This window comes from Apium graveolens, chromosome 3 (genome assembly GCF_009905375.1).
Source record: "Apium graveolens cultivar Ventura chromosome 3, ASM990537v1, whole genome shotgun sequence".
Classification (NCBI taxonomy): Eukaryota; Viridiplantae; Streptophyta; class Magnoliopsida; order Apiales; family Apiaceae; genus Apium; species Apium graveolens.
The window spans coordinates 88,879,516-88,891,814 of record NC_133649.1 but is presented as its reverse complement, the minus strand read 5'-3'; the positions used below and the strand labels follow the sequence as shown (position 1 = coordinate 88,891,814).

At 33.1% G+C, this 12,299-nt stretch overlaps 1 protein-coding gene across 1 annotated transcript; it reads left to right on the top strand.

Moving 5' to 3' along the window:
* Nucleotides 1–180: 180 nt before the first annotated feature.
* On the top strand, nucleotides 181–10,892 carry LOC141714424 (uncharacterized). The gene is made up of 16 exons (XM_074517944.1): nucleotides 181–309; nucleotides 3,535–3,607; nucleotides 3,867–3,919; nucleotides 3,964–4,045; nucleotides 4,166–4,342; nucleotides 4,438–4,494; nucleotides 4,631–4,816; nucleotides 4,901–4,978; nucleotides 5,054–6,130; nucleotides 6,222–6,683; nucleotides 6,777–7,020; nucleotides 8,061–8,198; nucleotides 8,286–8,381; nucleotides 8,461–8,599; nucleotides 8,897–9,161; nucleotides 9,256–10,892. The coding sequence occupies exons 1-16, from the start codon at nucleotides 181–183 to the stop codon at nucleotides 10,890–10,892; spliced, it is 4,893 nt and encodes a 1,630-aa protein (XP_074374045.1).
* Nucleotides 10,893–12,299: the final 1,407 nt, after the last annotated feature.

Genomic DNA, 12,299 nt, shown 5'->3' with positions numbered 1-12,299 from the left:
TCATGTTAGTGCTGAATCAGGGTTTATTATATCCTCTGTTGTTATTTTAGTTTAATGGTGTGTGGGACCTCATTTTCTAACCCCGAGATTGAGGGCGCCACAAAAACTCCATCATTTAAGCCACCAGTCAAAACACATTTCAAGTCTAATGGAAGAAAGTCAAAGAAAACAAAGGTTGAAATGGGAGCACACTGTGCTTGCTTTAATCAAGAAGATTTTCTACCAATTTTAGAAGATATCTCAGAAGATGACTACAATGATCAACAAGCTGAATTCATAGTCAAAGTATCTATTGATACTTTGGGAGTGGTGAGGATTTACTTCAAAGATGGCTCATTCAACCTACTCAATAAGGATGTAATAGAAAATTACTCAACAGTGAGCTTGAGAGAGTGATCAGTTTAATGACTGAGAATGATGTGTTCACAAAACTAAGAAAGGTCGATCTGGCTAAGAGGTTAAAAGATAAAGATGAAGGAAGAGAAAGGGAGAAGGCTGAGAGATAAGCAAATGCTATCAAAAAGGCTATACAGTTAAAAAGAATGGAGAAAAGATTAAATAAACTGAAGGCTAGCGGATTGAGCAGAGTTTCTGAAAATGGTGTATTTTTGAATTTCAAGACTCACATATTTTCAAGATTCAGAATTCAGTATCTTGACAATTACTCATAAGTGAATGGCTAAAACTTGTGGAAGCACTAAGAGGAACTAAGATCATCAAATAACTAGAATGTCTTGAAGGCTGAAGGACTTGATTATCAGCCAGGATATGAAAATTTTAGCTGATTATGTAAACTCAATTTTCATTTGTAATTGTTAGATGATTTTTATCTATAAAAGAATGTATTTTGTATATCTGTTTCTTTTTAATTTTAGCTTGGGACTAGTCTTGTTATCAGGCATGAATTTGTGACAAGTGATCTTCTCACAAATTGGGGGGATTGTTGTGCAATACATGCCTTAACATACCAAGACTAAGTCATATTGACAATCCTAAGATTTAGTTGACTTGTAATTTTAATGAATCTATAATGATTTTTTTAGTCTGTAAAAATATTGAAGAAGACTAGACTGGAGTATTTCAGTCAACAAGTTAGGAATAAATCTCTGGAAGAAAATCAAGCCTGATCATGCCTCATAATGAAGATAAACAATTTGGTGAAGAATAATGTTGTAAATTGAAAAATGTCAAAAAGTATAGCAAGAACTAATCAAGTTTATCGTGAAGTCAATTTGACTTGTAGAGAAGTCATTCCTCTTGTAGAAAAGTCACTTTACTTGTAAAGAAATCACTTTACTTGTAGACAAATCAATTTGGCATGTAGAGAAGTGGAGATGTCGACAAGTCAGTTTGGCATGTAGAAAAGTGGAGATATTGACAAGTCATTTACACATGTAGAGAAATGGAGATATCGACAAGTCATTTACACGTGTAGAGAAATGAAAATATCGACAAGTCATTTACACATGTAGAGAAGTGGAGATATCGACAAGTCATTTACACATGTAGAAAAGTGGAGATATCAACAAGTCATTCTACATTGTGATACAAAAGTCTCTATACACTTTAAAGATATCGATAACAGATTCAATTACAGAATGCATCTATCCTGAAGATTCAAAATTATCTGTCAATAAACCATTTTATCATTAAAATAGAAAGTCTACAAATGTAGTTTGAAGTGTGCAAGATCAAGGGTAAAGATAAACTAGACAAAGGAGTGTAGCAGACCTGGAAGAAATAGACAAAAGGTCTTTAGAAAATATGTTGATCTATTTTAGCGCAATTTCCGTAAATTGTGCATGTTGATATATAAAACATGTCGCGGGTCCTTAGTTCAAGTTGTAACATAAAAGTCTAGATTTTCTTGTATTCTCTCAAGAAGTTTGGCTCAGTTGGTTAAAGAGGGGATAATTATCCTCTTGGTCACAGATTCGAATCCCACGGGAGGAAATTTTATGATTATACCTCCTGAACCAGGGTCTGTCACTTAAGTGCGGTTTATCTTGGTTCACCTGGTTTGCAGGCTATTGCGTTAGCCCGTGGCGAATTCCACGGGAGGAGAATCTATGATTATACCTCCTGAACCAGAGCCTGTCGCTTAAGTGCGGTTTATCTTGGTTTACGTGGTTTGTAGGCTATTGCGTGAGCCCGTGGGGTTTACACGGAGCGCCCCCAAAGGGTAGCGCCTACGGGTTCGCTACGATAAACAAAGTGAGTTTTGATAATTGTTGTCTCTGTCATTATACAGTCAATTAATTATCAATACAATGTATTTAGTTTGTGAATTTCAAGTAAGCCAAACACATAAGTTGATTCCTTTAAAATAGATCAAAATGTTTTTAAGAAAAAAAATCAAGAAACGCATATTCACCCCCTCCCTGTGCATTTCATACCTAACACACGATATTTATTTTTGAATGATACTAAGAGATGTTTGGTCGAAGAATTTTTCCATCCAAACCTAAAAATTAACTAGCAAAGATTTGGGTTTTTGATAACCAAGGGGAGGTGGTATGAGGACTTTAATATAATTTTTCTTTACAATTATTTTTAATACAAAATTTTATTAATAACTCATATAAAAAATATTAGTTATCAATCATATTCACTCTAGCACGCAACCAAATAAATACATGATATAAAAACCCACTTGATCTTGAACTGGGGTATATAATTATAATACTATAGTTAGTGGGGTATATAATTATAATACTATAGTTGAACCTCGATAAATTAATAATTGATAAATTAATGATCTTGTTAAAATAATATTTTTCTACAATTCCAACATAATGAACACATTGTATTTTAACTCCCGATAAAGAAATAAACTCGTTAAAATAATATTTTTTCTCAGTCATAACCTTATTACTTTAATGATGTTCAACTATATTTGGTACTTGACTGATTAAGGTATCATTTAATACTTCTAATAAGTCATTTAAAAAAATATTATTAAGGTATCATTTAATACCTCTAATAAGTCTAATAATCAATATATATCTTAAATCCTGGATCCTTTTTTCACACAATGACACCTACTACCCCTCCTATTTTCTATTGTAAAAAGGGTAAGGTGGTACTTTCCTTCCACAAGTGATGTAATAATGATGTCAGTATTATGTCACAAATCATAAATAATTCAGTATTCACAGCTGTATACCATTAACTCTCTTCTCCCTTTTCAAACTTCTTCCGTAAGTTTATCAATTCAAATTTGTTCTTCATTATTCTATTGCATATTCAATTAGATTTTTAAATCATAAATAATTCATCGTGTTTATTCAATCATCTTCAATAACAATCATTTCTGATTTGCTCCTTATTGCAGATTTGTGGTCCTTCATTTTTTTCAATAATAAATTTCAAATTTATTTTAACACCCAGCTTTTGTATACGATTTGGGTTTCATATACATCATTGGAGTCAAAGTTTGTATCTACGGAGAAGGATATGGTTGGTGTACTGAAGAGTTTCCTCTATTTTTTTGTATAACATGTGAGATTAATATTGTATATGTTATTTGTTTAGGATAAGGAGAATTGTAATGCTAGGCATGTGAATTGTAGTGGGAACATGCAATCTCAGGTGTTGCAGGCATATGGTATGTCCATTTATGATTTGGGCATTTGTACATCTACTATCTTTAGTATAATGTAATCATTAGAGGCTGTTGTTATTGTGTTCAGATAGTTACAATGATATTTTGCCGTGAAAAAGGGGTCGACCTAGAAAACTGTTAGAACCAGCAAGTGAAGATGTGTTGTTGAAGGAAAATCGTTGTGAGTATTTGGGATGTTGTTTGTTTAATAAAGTTTATGACTTATGTTGTATGCTGATTGTTCTTTCTTTTTCATATTTAGGTACATCTGATTTTGCAGTGGTATGTCTTCATGTTACCATATATTTTGCAGTGGTATGTCTTCATATTATTACATGTTTGCATTCAATGTGTTGCAGAATCAATACAATGATGTCCATGGAGATATACCACGAAAAAGGGGAAGATCAAGAAAAGATATTACTGTAGAAAATATTGCAGGTAGACAGGAGTTTACATAATTGTGAGGGCTTGATGATATTTTCAGTTATGTATGTTTTTATCAAGATTTTTGATTTATCTCACATGATGTTAGAAATTGTTTTACTTAAATATATGTAGGTGGCAAAGATTTACAGTTCACAAGAAAGCGTGGTAGACCTAAAAAATATGATAATTTGGTTCCACTTGAATTAGTTGATCCACAAACACCTGGAAGACCAAGAAAATATTCAATTGACTCTTCAAATACTCCTCAATCTATTGTAAAAAATTATAGTGGCAATGGAAGTAATTCAGGTGAATTTCTTACTATCTATAATATACAAGGTAGAATCTTCATAATGATATATGTAGTGATGCATGTGTAATCTTAATAAAATTTTGTATTGTAGGTGCTCATTTCAACAGTTTTTACCATACTCCATTATTGGATATTACGAATGTACAAGGTAAACGCTATATGTACACTTAAGAATTTTGATTTCAAATTTTGTACGCATGATTAGATTGTTGATTGTTGAGATTTTGTACTTATGATGAGATTGTTGATTGTGCCGCTATATTTTTTTATTTATCTCTGAGTAGGGAAATGTCCTCCAAAACAAAACCGCGGAAGGCCACTGAAATATGTTGAACACTCTGTTGTTTCAGCTGATTCCATAATTTTAAATCCCACAAACCAGAAGAATAAATCAAAGAGTGAAAAGGGAATGTATAATGCCAGTCCTCGTGATCTGAATGTAGAATTTCAGAGATCTACTCCATGTGAAGGTATTGTAATTACCTCCGAAACCAGAAATTTAACTTTATGTGTAAAAGTAATAAATTGAATGAAATTATTTTATATTTCTGCAGATTATGGAGGCCGTTCAAAGAAAACGGATGTAGTTGATGACTGGAACCAGCGTAATTGTGATGACTATGAAAATTTTGGTAATATTTAAGTACCTATGTGTTATACATTTTTTATGAAATGTTATCTAAATGTTTATGATGTTGTATATGCAGATGAAATGCAGAATAATAATTTTTGGGACTGTGACATTGAAGACGACTTTGATAGTGCTGAATTGTTTTATGAATTTGCTGAATGTGATGGTACTGAGGAAGATCATCAACCGAGTAATCTAAGTCATTATGGTACGGATGCTATTGACCTAAAAAGTTTGCCACTATGCCCTGAATACAATAGTCTTGGTCCTGCCACGATAAAATGTAAATTTTGCAATGCACTGATGTGGAATGAGGAGCGTGTAAACAAGAGAAATGTTAATGCGGATCCTTTATTTTCTATTTGTTGTTGCAAAGGACAAGTTACACTTCCAAAGATACAACCAACGCCGGAGTACTTACATGAATTGTACCATGATCCAGTACGAGGTCCTAAATTTTTGCAAAATATCCGTGCATACAACTCCATGGTATGTATGACTTCTAATGGTGCCCAGATTGATCATTCAGTCAATAAATCAAAGGGACCATGGGTTTATAGAATTCTTGGACTGCACTACCATCAGTATGGTACTTTGATGCCTAATGATTCAAGAACTCCAAAGTTTTGTCAGCTTTATATTTATGACACACAAAATGAAATAGAGAATCGACTCAAAGTTGTTGGTCAGGTGAATGGGAATTCTATTGATCGAGATGTATTGCAGGGAATTCTTAACATGCTTGATGAAGTTAATCCTCTGGTTAAAAAGTTTCGTATGGCTCGAGATCGGTTTGAAGAAGATAAAATTGTTGATTTGAAGATATTCATGAAGGTTCACCGTTCTGAATGTGGACGTGAAAATAGTATGAGTAATGGTGATGAAGTTGCTACATTGATAGTTGGTGATCCCACTTATACGTGTGGAAAGCGTGACATTCTAATACATAATAAAGTACTTGGTTTGGAGCGAATAAGTGATTTGCATCCTTTAATGATGTCATTACAGTATCCTTTGTTATTCCCGCGTGGCGAAGATGGGTTCCATGAAAAGATTAAATATTCCAATCAGAATAAAGTTGAAGGAAAGAAACGAGAGTATGTGTCTATTAAAGAATTCTACTCATACCAGTTTCAGGTCAGGCCAGATGAAGGTAAATATTGATTTCAACCCTTTTGACCATAAACATGAATTTTGTTTATCAAATTTTGTTTGAAAACATAAATTAATGTTAAAGTTTGCAGGCCAAACATTGAGGTATGGAGGGAGATTGTTCCAACAATTTGTTGTTGATGCTTTCTCTTCTGTTGAACAGTCTAGACTTATTTGGTTATCCCTCAATCAAGATAAGTTGAGAAGTGAACTTTATCATAATCTACGTGACATTGTCTCAAAAGATGATTTGGTTGCACCATCTTCTGTTGGTAAAGGATATGTTCTTCCTTCTTCTTTCGTTGGTTCAGCGCGATACATGCAACAATATTTTATGGACTCTCTAGCTATATGTCGTGAAATTGGTTATCCTGCTATTTTTTTGACAATGACGTGTAACTCACAGTGGGTTGAGATTCAAGAAATGTTAAAACATGTTCCTTCAAAACAGCCCCAAGACAATCCTGATTTGTTGGCTAGAGTTTTCAAGTTGAAACTTGATCAGCTATATGATGATATTAAAAACAAAAATTGCTTTGGAAAATGTATTTCAGGTATGTTTTGTTTAATTTAGTGAGTGCGGTTGATTACTATTCTATTTTCTCTCATTTATTTTTTTTGCAAATCTGTAGTGATGTATGTTGTAGAATATCAGAAAAGAGGCCTCCCACATGCTCATATATTGGTATGGCTTGATAAGAAATCATTGTCTTTTCTCCATTCCAACATTGACAAGTTTGTCAGTGCTGAAATTCCTGACTATAAGAAGGATCAGTATGGATATGTCGCTGTAAAACAATTTATAATGCATGGCCCGTGTGGTGCTGGTAGTGCTGGCCAAGTGTGCGGTCCGTGCGTGCCGGGCCGGGCCGCACACGGGTTGAACACTCGGTAATTGAACACTGAACCGGACCGCTGAATTACGAACCGGGCTCGGGCCGGGTTTGAACCGTTAAAACAGGACTCGTAACCGAACCGAACGAATTCGTGAACCGGGCCGTGCGGGTTGAATTACGAACCGGGCCGTGCGGACCGTGGGCGAGCCGTGTGAACCGGGCTCGTACGGGTTGAAATACGAACTTAAAGATTTGTAATTTGATTTGTAATTTTTTAATTTTTTAATATCAGTTGAAGCTTAAAGATATAACAGAAGCCTACTTCTCAGCTTCTAATATGCAAATATAAATATGTATATATAAAGACACGCAAAATTTAAGTTGCTCTCCTCTGTAAAGCCTGTGCAGCTCAAGAGGATAATGTGAAGAGCAAGAGAAAGATTTGTTGGCCTCACATAACACACATATATACAACTAACAAGTGTTTGTTTGTGTTTAGACATACAGATAGGAGATAGCAAGCACCTTAAAAAAAGGTGTAACCGGTTCTTTACCTTCTACCTAGCTGTCTTATTCATTGTATTTATATTTTCTTGTTTTTTTTTGGTCTTCATAAATTACCATCACAACTTAAGGTGCAGCCATGGCAGAAAGAAGAGCAGGGAGCAGAGAGGAAGACGTTGGCGCGTGACCCCCACCCGCGGGCGTGCTGTGCGGGCTCGTGCGGGCTGTGCGAGCTGGCTTGCCGTGCGACTCGTGCGGGCTTGGCTCGTGCGGACTCGTACGGTCCCGGGTTCTAAAATTGGTATTCGTGTTCGGTTCACCTAATTTACCGAGCTGTGCGGGTTTGAACCGGCCTGGTTCGGTCCGAATTTTTTACGGATTCGGTACGAACCGGTCCCGAATGAGCGGTTCAAACCCGCCCATTTGGCCAGCTCTAGGTGCTGGCCATGAAAAATCTCCTTGCATGAAAGGTGGCAGATGTAGCAAGAATTTTCCTAAAAAGTAAGATTATTAAATTCATACATTCATATATTATTGTCATATCTCTTTCACATCAATAAAATATCTAAATGTATTATTTTTTTATATTAGGTATTGTTCAACTACCATTTTTGATGATTGTGGTTTCCCAGTTTATAAAAGAAGAAAGACAAGATATACAGTAAAATGTCGAGGAGAAAATTTGGATAACCAGTGGGTGGTGCCATATAACCGTAATTTATTAGTCCGGTACCAATGTCACATCAATATTGAGATTTGTAACCATGGACGGTGTATCAAGTATTTATTCAAATATTGTTTAAAGGGTTCTGACAGGGCTACTGTTTTGATGAAATCATCTTCGGATCAGGATAGTAATGGCCAGCCTGTAAGAAAAGCAAGAAATGAAATTAAAATATACTTAGATGGAAGGTTTGTATTGTATTTTTAAAGTGTATTCAACATTTAAGATTATTGTCACTGATATGTATTTGACTCTTTTTATCTTCAGGTATGTGTGTGGTCCTGAAGCGTGCCACAGGATATTTGGCTTTGATATTCACCATAGAAGTGTTCCTGTTGAGCGTCTTTCTTTCCATCTTCCTAATCAGAAGAGTGTATCATTTAAAGAAACCGACAATCTGAAGAAAGTATGTGAGAGAGCTGAACAAAAAAATTCAAAGTTGGAAGCTTTTTTTGAACTCTGTAAACATGATTCTAATGCCAGACAATATACATATCAAGAAGTTCCAAAGTATTATGTCTGGAATTCAGAGAAATCAGCTTGGATAATGAGAAAGAGAGGATTAATGTATGGAAGAATGTACAATTCTCACTACAGCGCTGGTGAAATGTGGTACCTTCGAATGTTATTATCAATAGTTCGTGGTCCTACATGTTACACAGATTTGCGTACTGTTGGGAATATAACATATTCTACTTTTTAGGAAGCATGTTTTACATTGGGACTGCTTAATGATGATAAGGAATGGCATGAAGCATTTTTAGAAAATTCCAGTACTGCATTTCCTATTCAGTTGCGACATATGTTTGTTCATATCATAACTAATTGTAATGTGTCCGACATTTGGAAACTTTGGAACAGTCATTGGGAACCTATGTCAGATGATATATTGAGGAAACGGAGGGAACTAACAGGTGTTCCTTCATTGACATTGACACAAGAAGAACTTGAATATTATACTCTTGCAGGTAAATATCTTTATTTTTAGTAATGTAGTTCTATTTTTTAAAAACAAATCATTGAGTATAACATATAAATTTGCCTCTGTTTTATATTGAACAGAGATTGAGATTCTACTTAATTCGATAGGGAAGTCTCTTCAATACTTTCCTTCAATGCCAATGCCTCCTGCTTCTTATTTAGAGAGAAACAGAAATCGGCTTATTGTTGAGGAGACGAGTTATGACATAGTAGAAATGTGTCATGAGCACAACAAATTATTTTTCCAGTTGAATGAAGAACAGATGAATGTCTATCATGCAATTCTTGATTCAATCAGTACGAAAGTCGGCGGTATTTTTTTTGTGTATGGAAGTGGCGGATGTGGGAAAACTTTTTTGTGGAATACAATTATTACAAAGTTACGTTCTAATCGGAAAATTATGTTGCCGGTTGCTTCATCTGGAATAGCTGCTACTTTGTTGCCTGATGGTAGGACTGCTCATTCTCGATTCAAGATACCTTTGAAATTAGATGATACAAGTATGTGTTCAATTGCCCAAAATTCTGATATTGCGGAATTATTGAAGCGGACAAGTCTTATTATATGGGATGAAGCTCCAATGCAAGGAAGGTATGCATTTGAATGTTTAGATCGTACTCTTCGTGATATCATGAAATATGTATCTGTAGATAGGGGTGAGAAACTATTTGGTGGTATTACCATGTTATTGGGTGGTGATTTCAGGCAAATATTACCAGTTGTTCCAAAAGGTTCTAGGACTGATATTGTAGGTGCCTGTATTACGTCATCTCCATTGTGGTGTCAATGTAAATTGTTTAAGTTAGTAAGAAATATGAGATTAAATGTTGGTAATACTGATGAAGAGAAAATACGGAGGAACAAATTCTGTCAGTGGGTTTTGGATATTGGTGATGGGAAGGCAGGAAATGTTGTAGATAGTTGTACAGAATCTGACTTTACGATTGATGTTCCTCCAGAATTTCGCATACTATCTGATTCTGCAACAATTGATGATTTAATTAAACATACATATCCTTATTTGGAGACAAATTTTATGGACCTTATATATCTTCAAAAAAGAGCCATATTGACTCCTAGGAATAAAGTTGTCGATCATGTCAATAAGTTGATTCTTGATAAAATTCCTGGAGAGTGTTATTCCTACAAAAGTGCAGATTCTGTGAGGACTGTTACTAATGACGATGATGATGATTTGAGTGCAACATTCCCTGTAGAGTACCTGAACTCGATAAAGGTACCTGGCCTTCCACCTCATGATTTAGTTTTGAAAGAAGGACTTGTGGTAATGCTGCTTAGGAATATGAATCAAAGTTTAGGTCTCTGCAATGGAACACGAATGATAGTACATAAATGCCTGAAGCATACCATTCTTTGCGAGATTATGACTGGGCAGTTTGGTGGAGTTAGGCACATCATCCCTCGCATTGAACTGTGCCCAACTGATACAACCCTTCCTTTCAATCTCATTCGAGTCCAGTTCCCCGTTCAAGTTTGTTTTGCCATGACCATCAATAAGTCTCAAGGCCAGTCACTAGACCATGTTGGTTTGTATCTTCCAGAATTTGTTTTCTGTCATGGACAGTATTATGTAGCTGTTAGTCGTGTTACTTGTCCAGATGGCTTGATCATGTTAATTGAGAAACCAGAAGGAGGAACAACATCAACTACAAAGAATGTAGTTTATGAAGAAGTTTTTTATGATCTAGAATCTTGACTATATATTACTTATGTATAGCACCTCTAATGTCAATAATTTAACAAAGACATTAAAGAATGGTCTACTTTTTTTTAACGTCTAACGTTGTTTCAGATAATTTTTTTTAGTCTGTCATTAATTTTTTTCTATAGGTAATGTGTTGTTTTTTATTAATCAGATATATGAGCATTTCTTTTTGAACCAAAACATTATTTACATGATATTGTAATTAATTAATTTTAGAGATCAATATTATTGTTAGTAGATCACAATGAAAATTTATATATGAATATTTGAAGTTTAATATGGAAATTCATTAATAACTACTATAAAGATATTTAATTTAAGTTAAATGCAAAAAAATTACTACAATTTAATTTGAAAAGGATCATAAATTTTGTTTTACCAATAAATTATTATTTTCATAATAATTCAATTATACGATTTTACTAATTGAAATCACTATATGTACATGATAACGAAACTAAATTTAAATATGAGTTTTAAATATTTTTAAAAAATGTGTTATTTTGTTGAACATAAGATGGAATGTATACAAAATCTGTAATCTTACAATAAAAAATTTAGAGTTTTACCTTCCATTCAATTAAATTACTATAATAATATGGCATATATTTTTTTTGCAAATAAATTATTTTTTCATAATATTGCAATTATATAATTTTACTATTTTCAATCACTATATGTAGATCATAATGAATTTAAATTTTTATTTTAATTTAAATATTCTGGGACATTTTAGTAGATCATTATGTGTTATTTTGTGTTATTTTTGAAAAAAGTGTTATTTTGTTCAACATAAGATGAAATGTATACAAAATCTATAATTTTACACCAAAAATTTACAATTTCACCTTTCATTCATTTAAATTACTTCAATAGTATTGTATAATATTTTGTTTTACAAATATATTATTCTTTCTATAATATTGAAATTATATAATTTTACTATTTTCAATCACTATATGTAGATCATAATGAATTTAATTTATATTTTAATTTAAATTTTCAGGGACATTTTATTAATATCATTACAATAATAACCAGTTTATGTAAATTAATCAATAAATGTTTAAAATATAACTTGAAACTTTATGAGTAACATATATTTCGTTGTACAATTTTTTTTGCAATTCATATATTTAATCACAAACATATTTTAATTTAAATATTTTAGACATTTTATTAATTTAATTACAATAATAACCAATTTATGTAACTTGATTAAGAAATATTTAAAAAATATATTTTTTACTTCCCAATAATTAAAATTATGACAATGTAACTTGAAATTGAACATTTTATGAGTAACATATGTTAAGTTGTAAAAAATAATTATTTTTCATAAAACTATAATCATATAATTTCCCATATATGATTTTATTATTTTAAATCACTGTATGT

Bases quoted from the DNA above. Each gene is read 5' to 3' on its own strand.
- LOC141714424 (XM_074517944.1), top strand. From the start codon at position 181: ATGGGAGCACACTGTGCTTGCTTTAATCAAGAAGATTTTCTACCAATT. The intron at 7,021-8,060 runs GTAATTGAACAC...TTTTTATATTAG, and splicing joins GCACACGGGTTGAACACTCG to GTATTGTTCAACTACCATTT. The intron at 8,382-8,460 runs GTTTGTATTGTA...TTTTATCTTCAG, and splicing joins AAAATATACTTAGATGGAAG to GTATGTGTGTGGTCCTGAAG.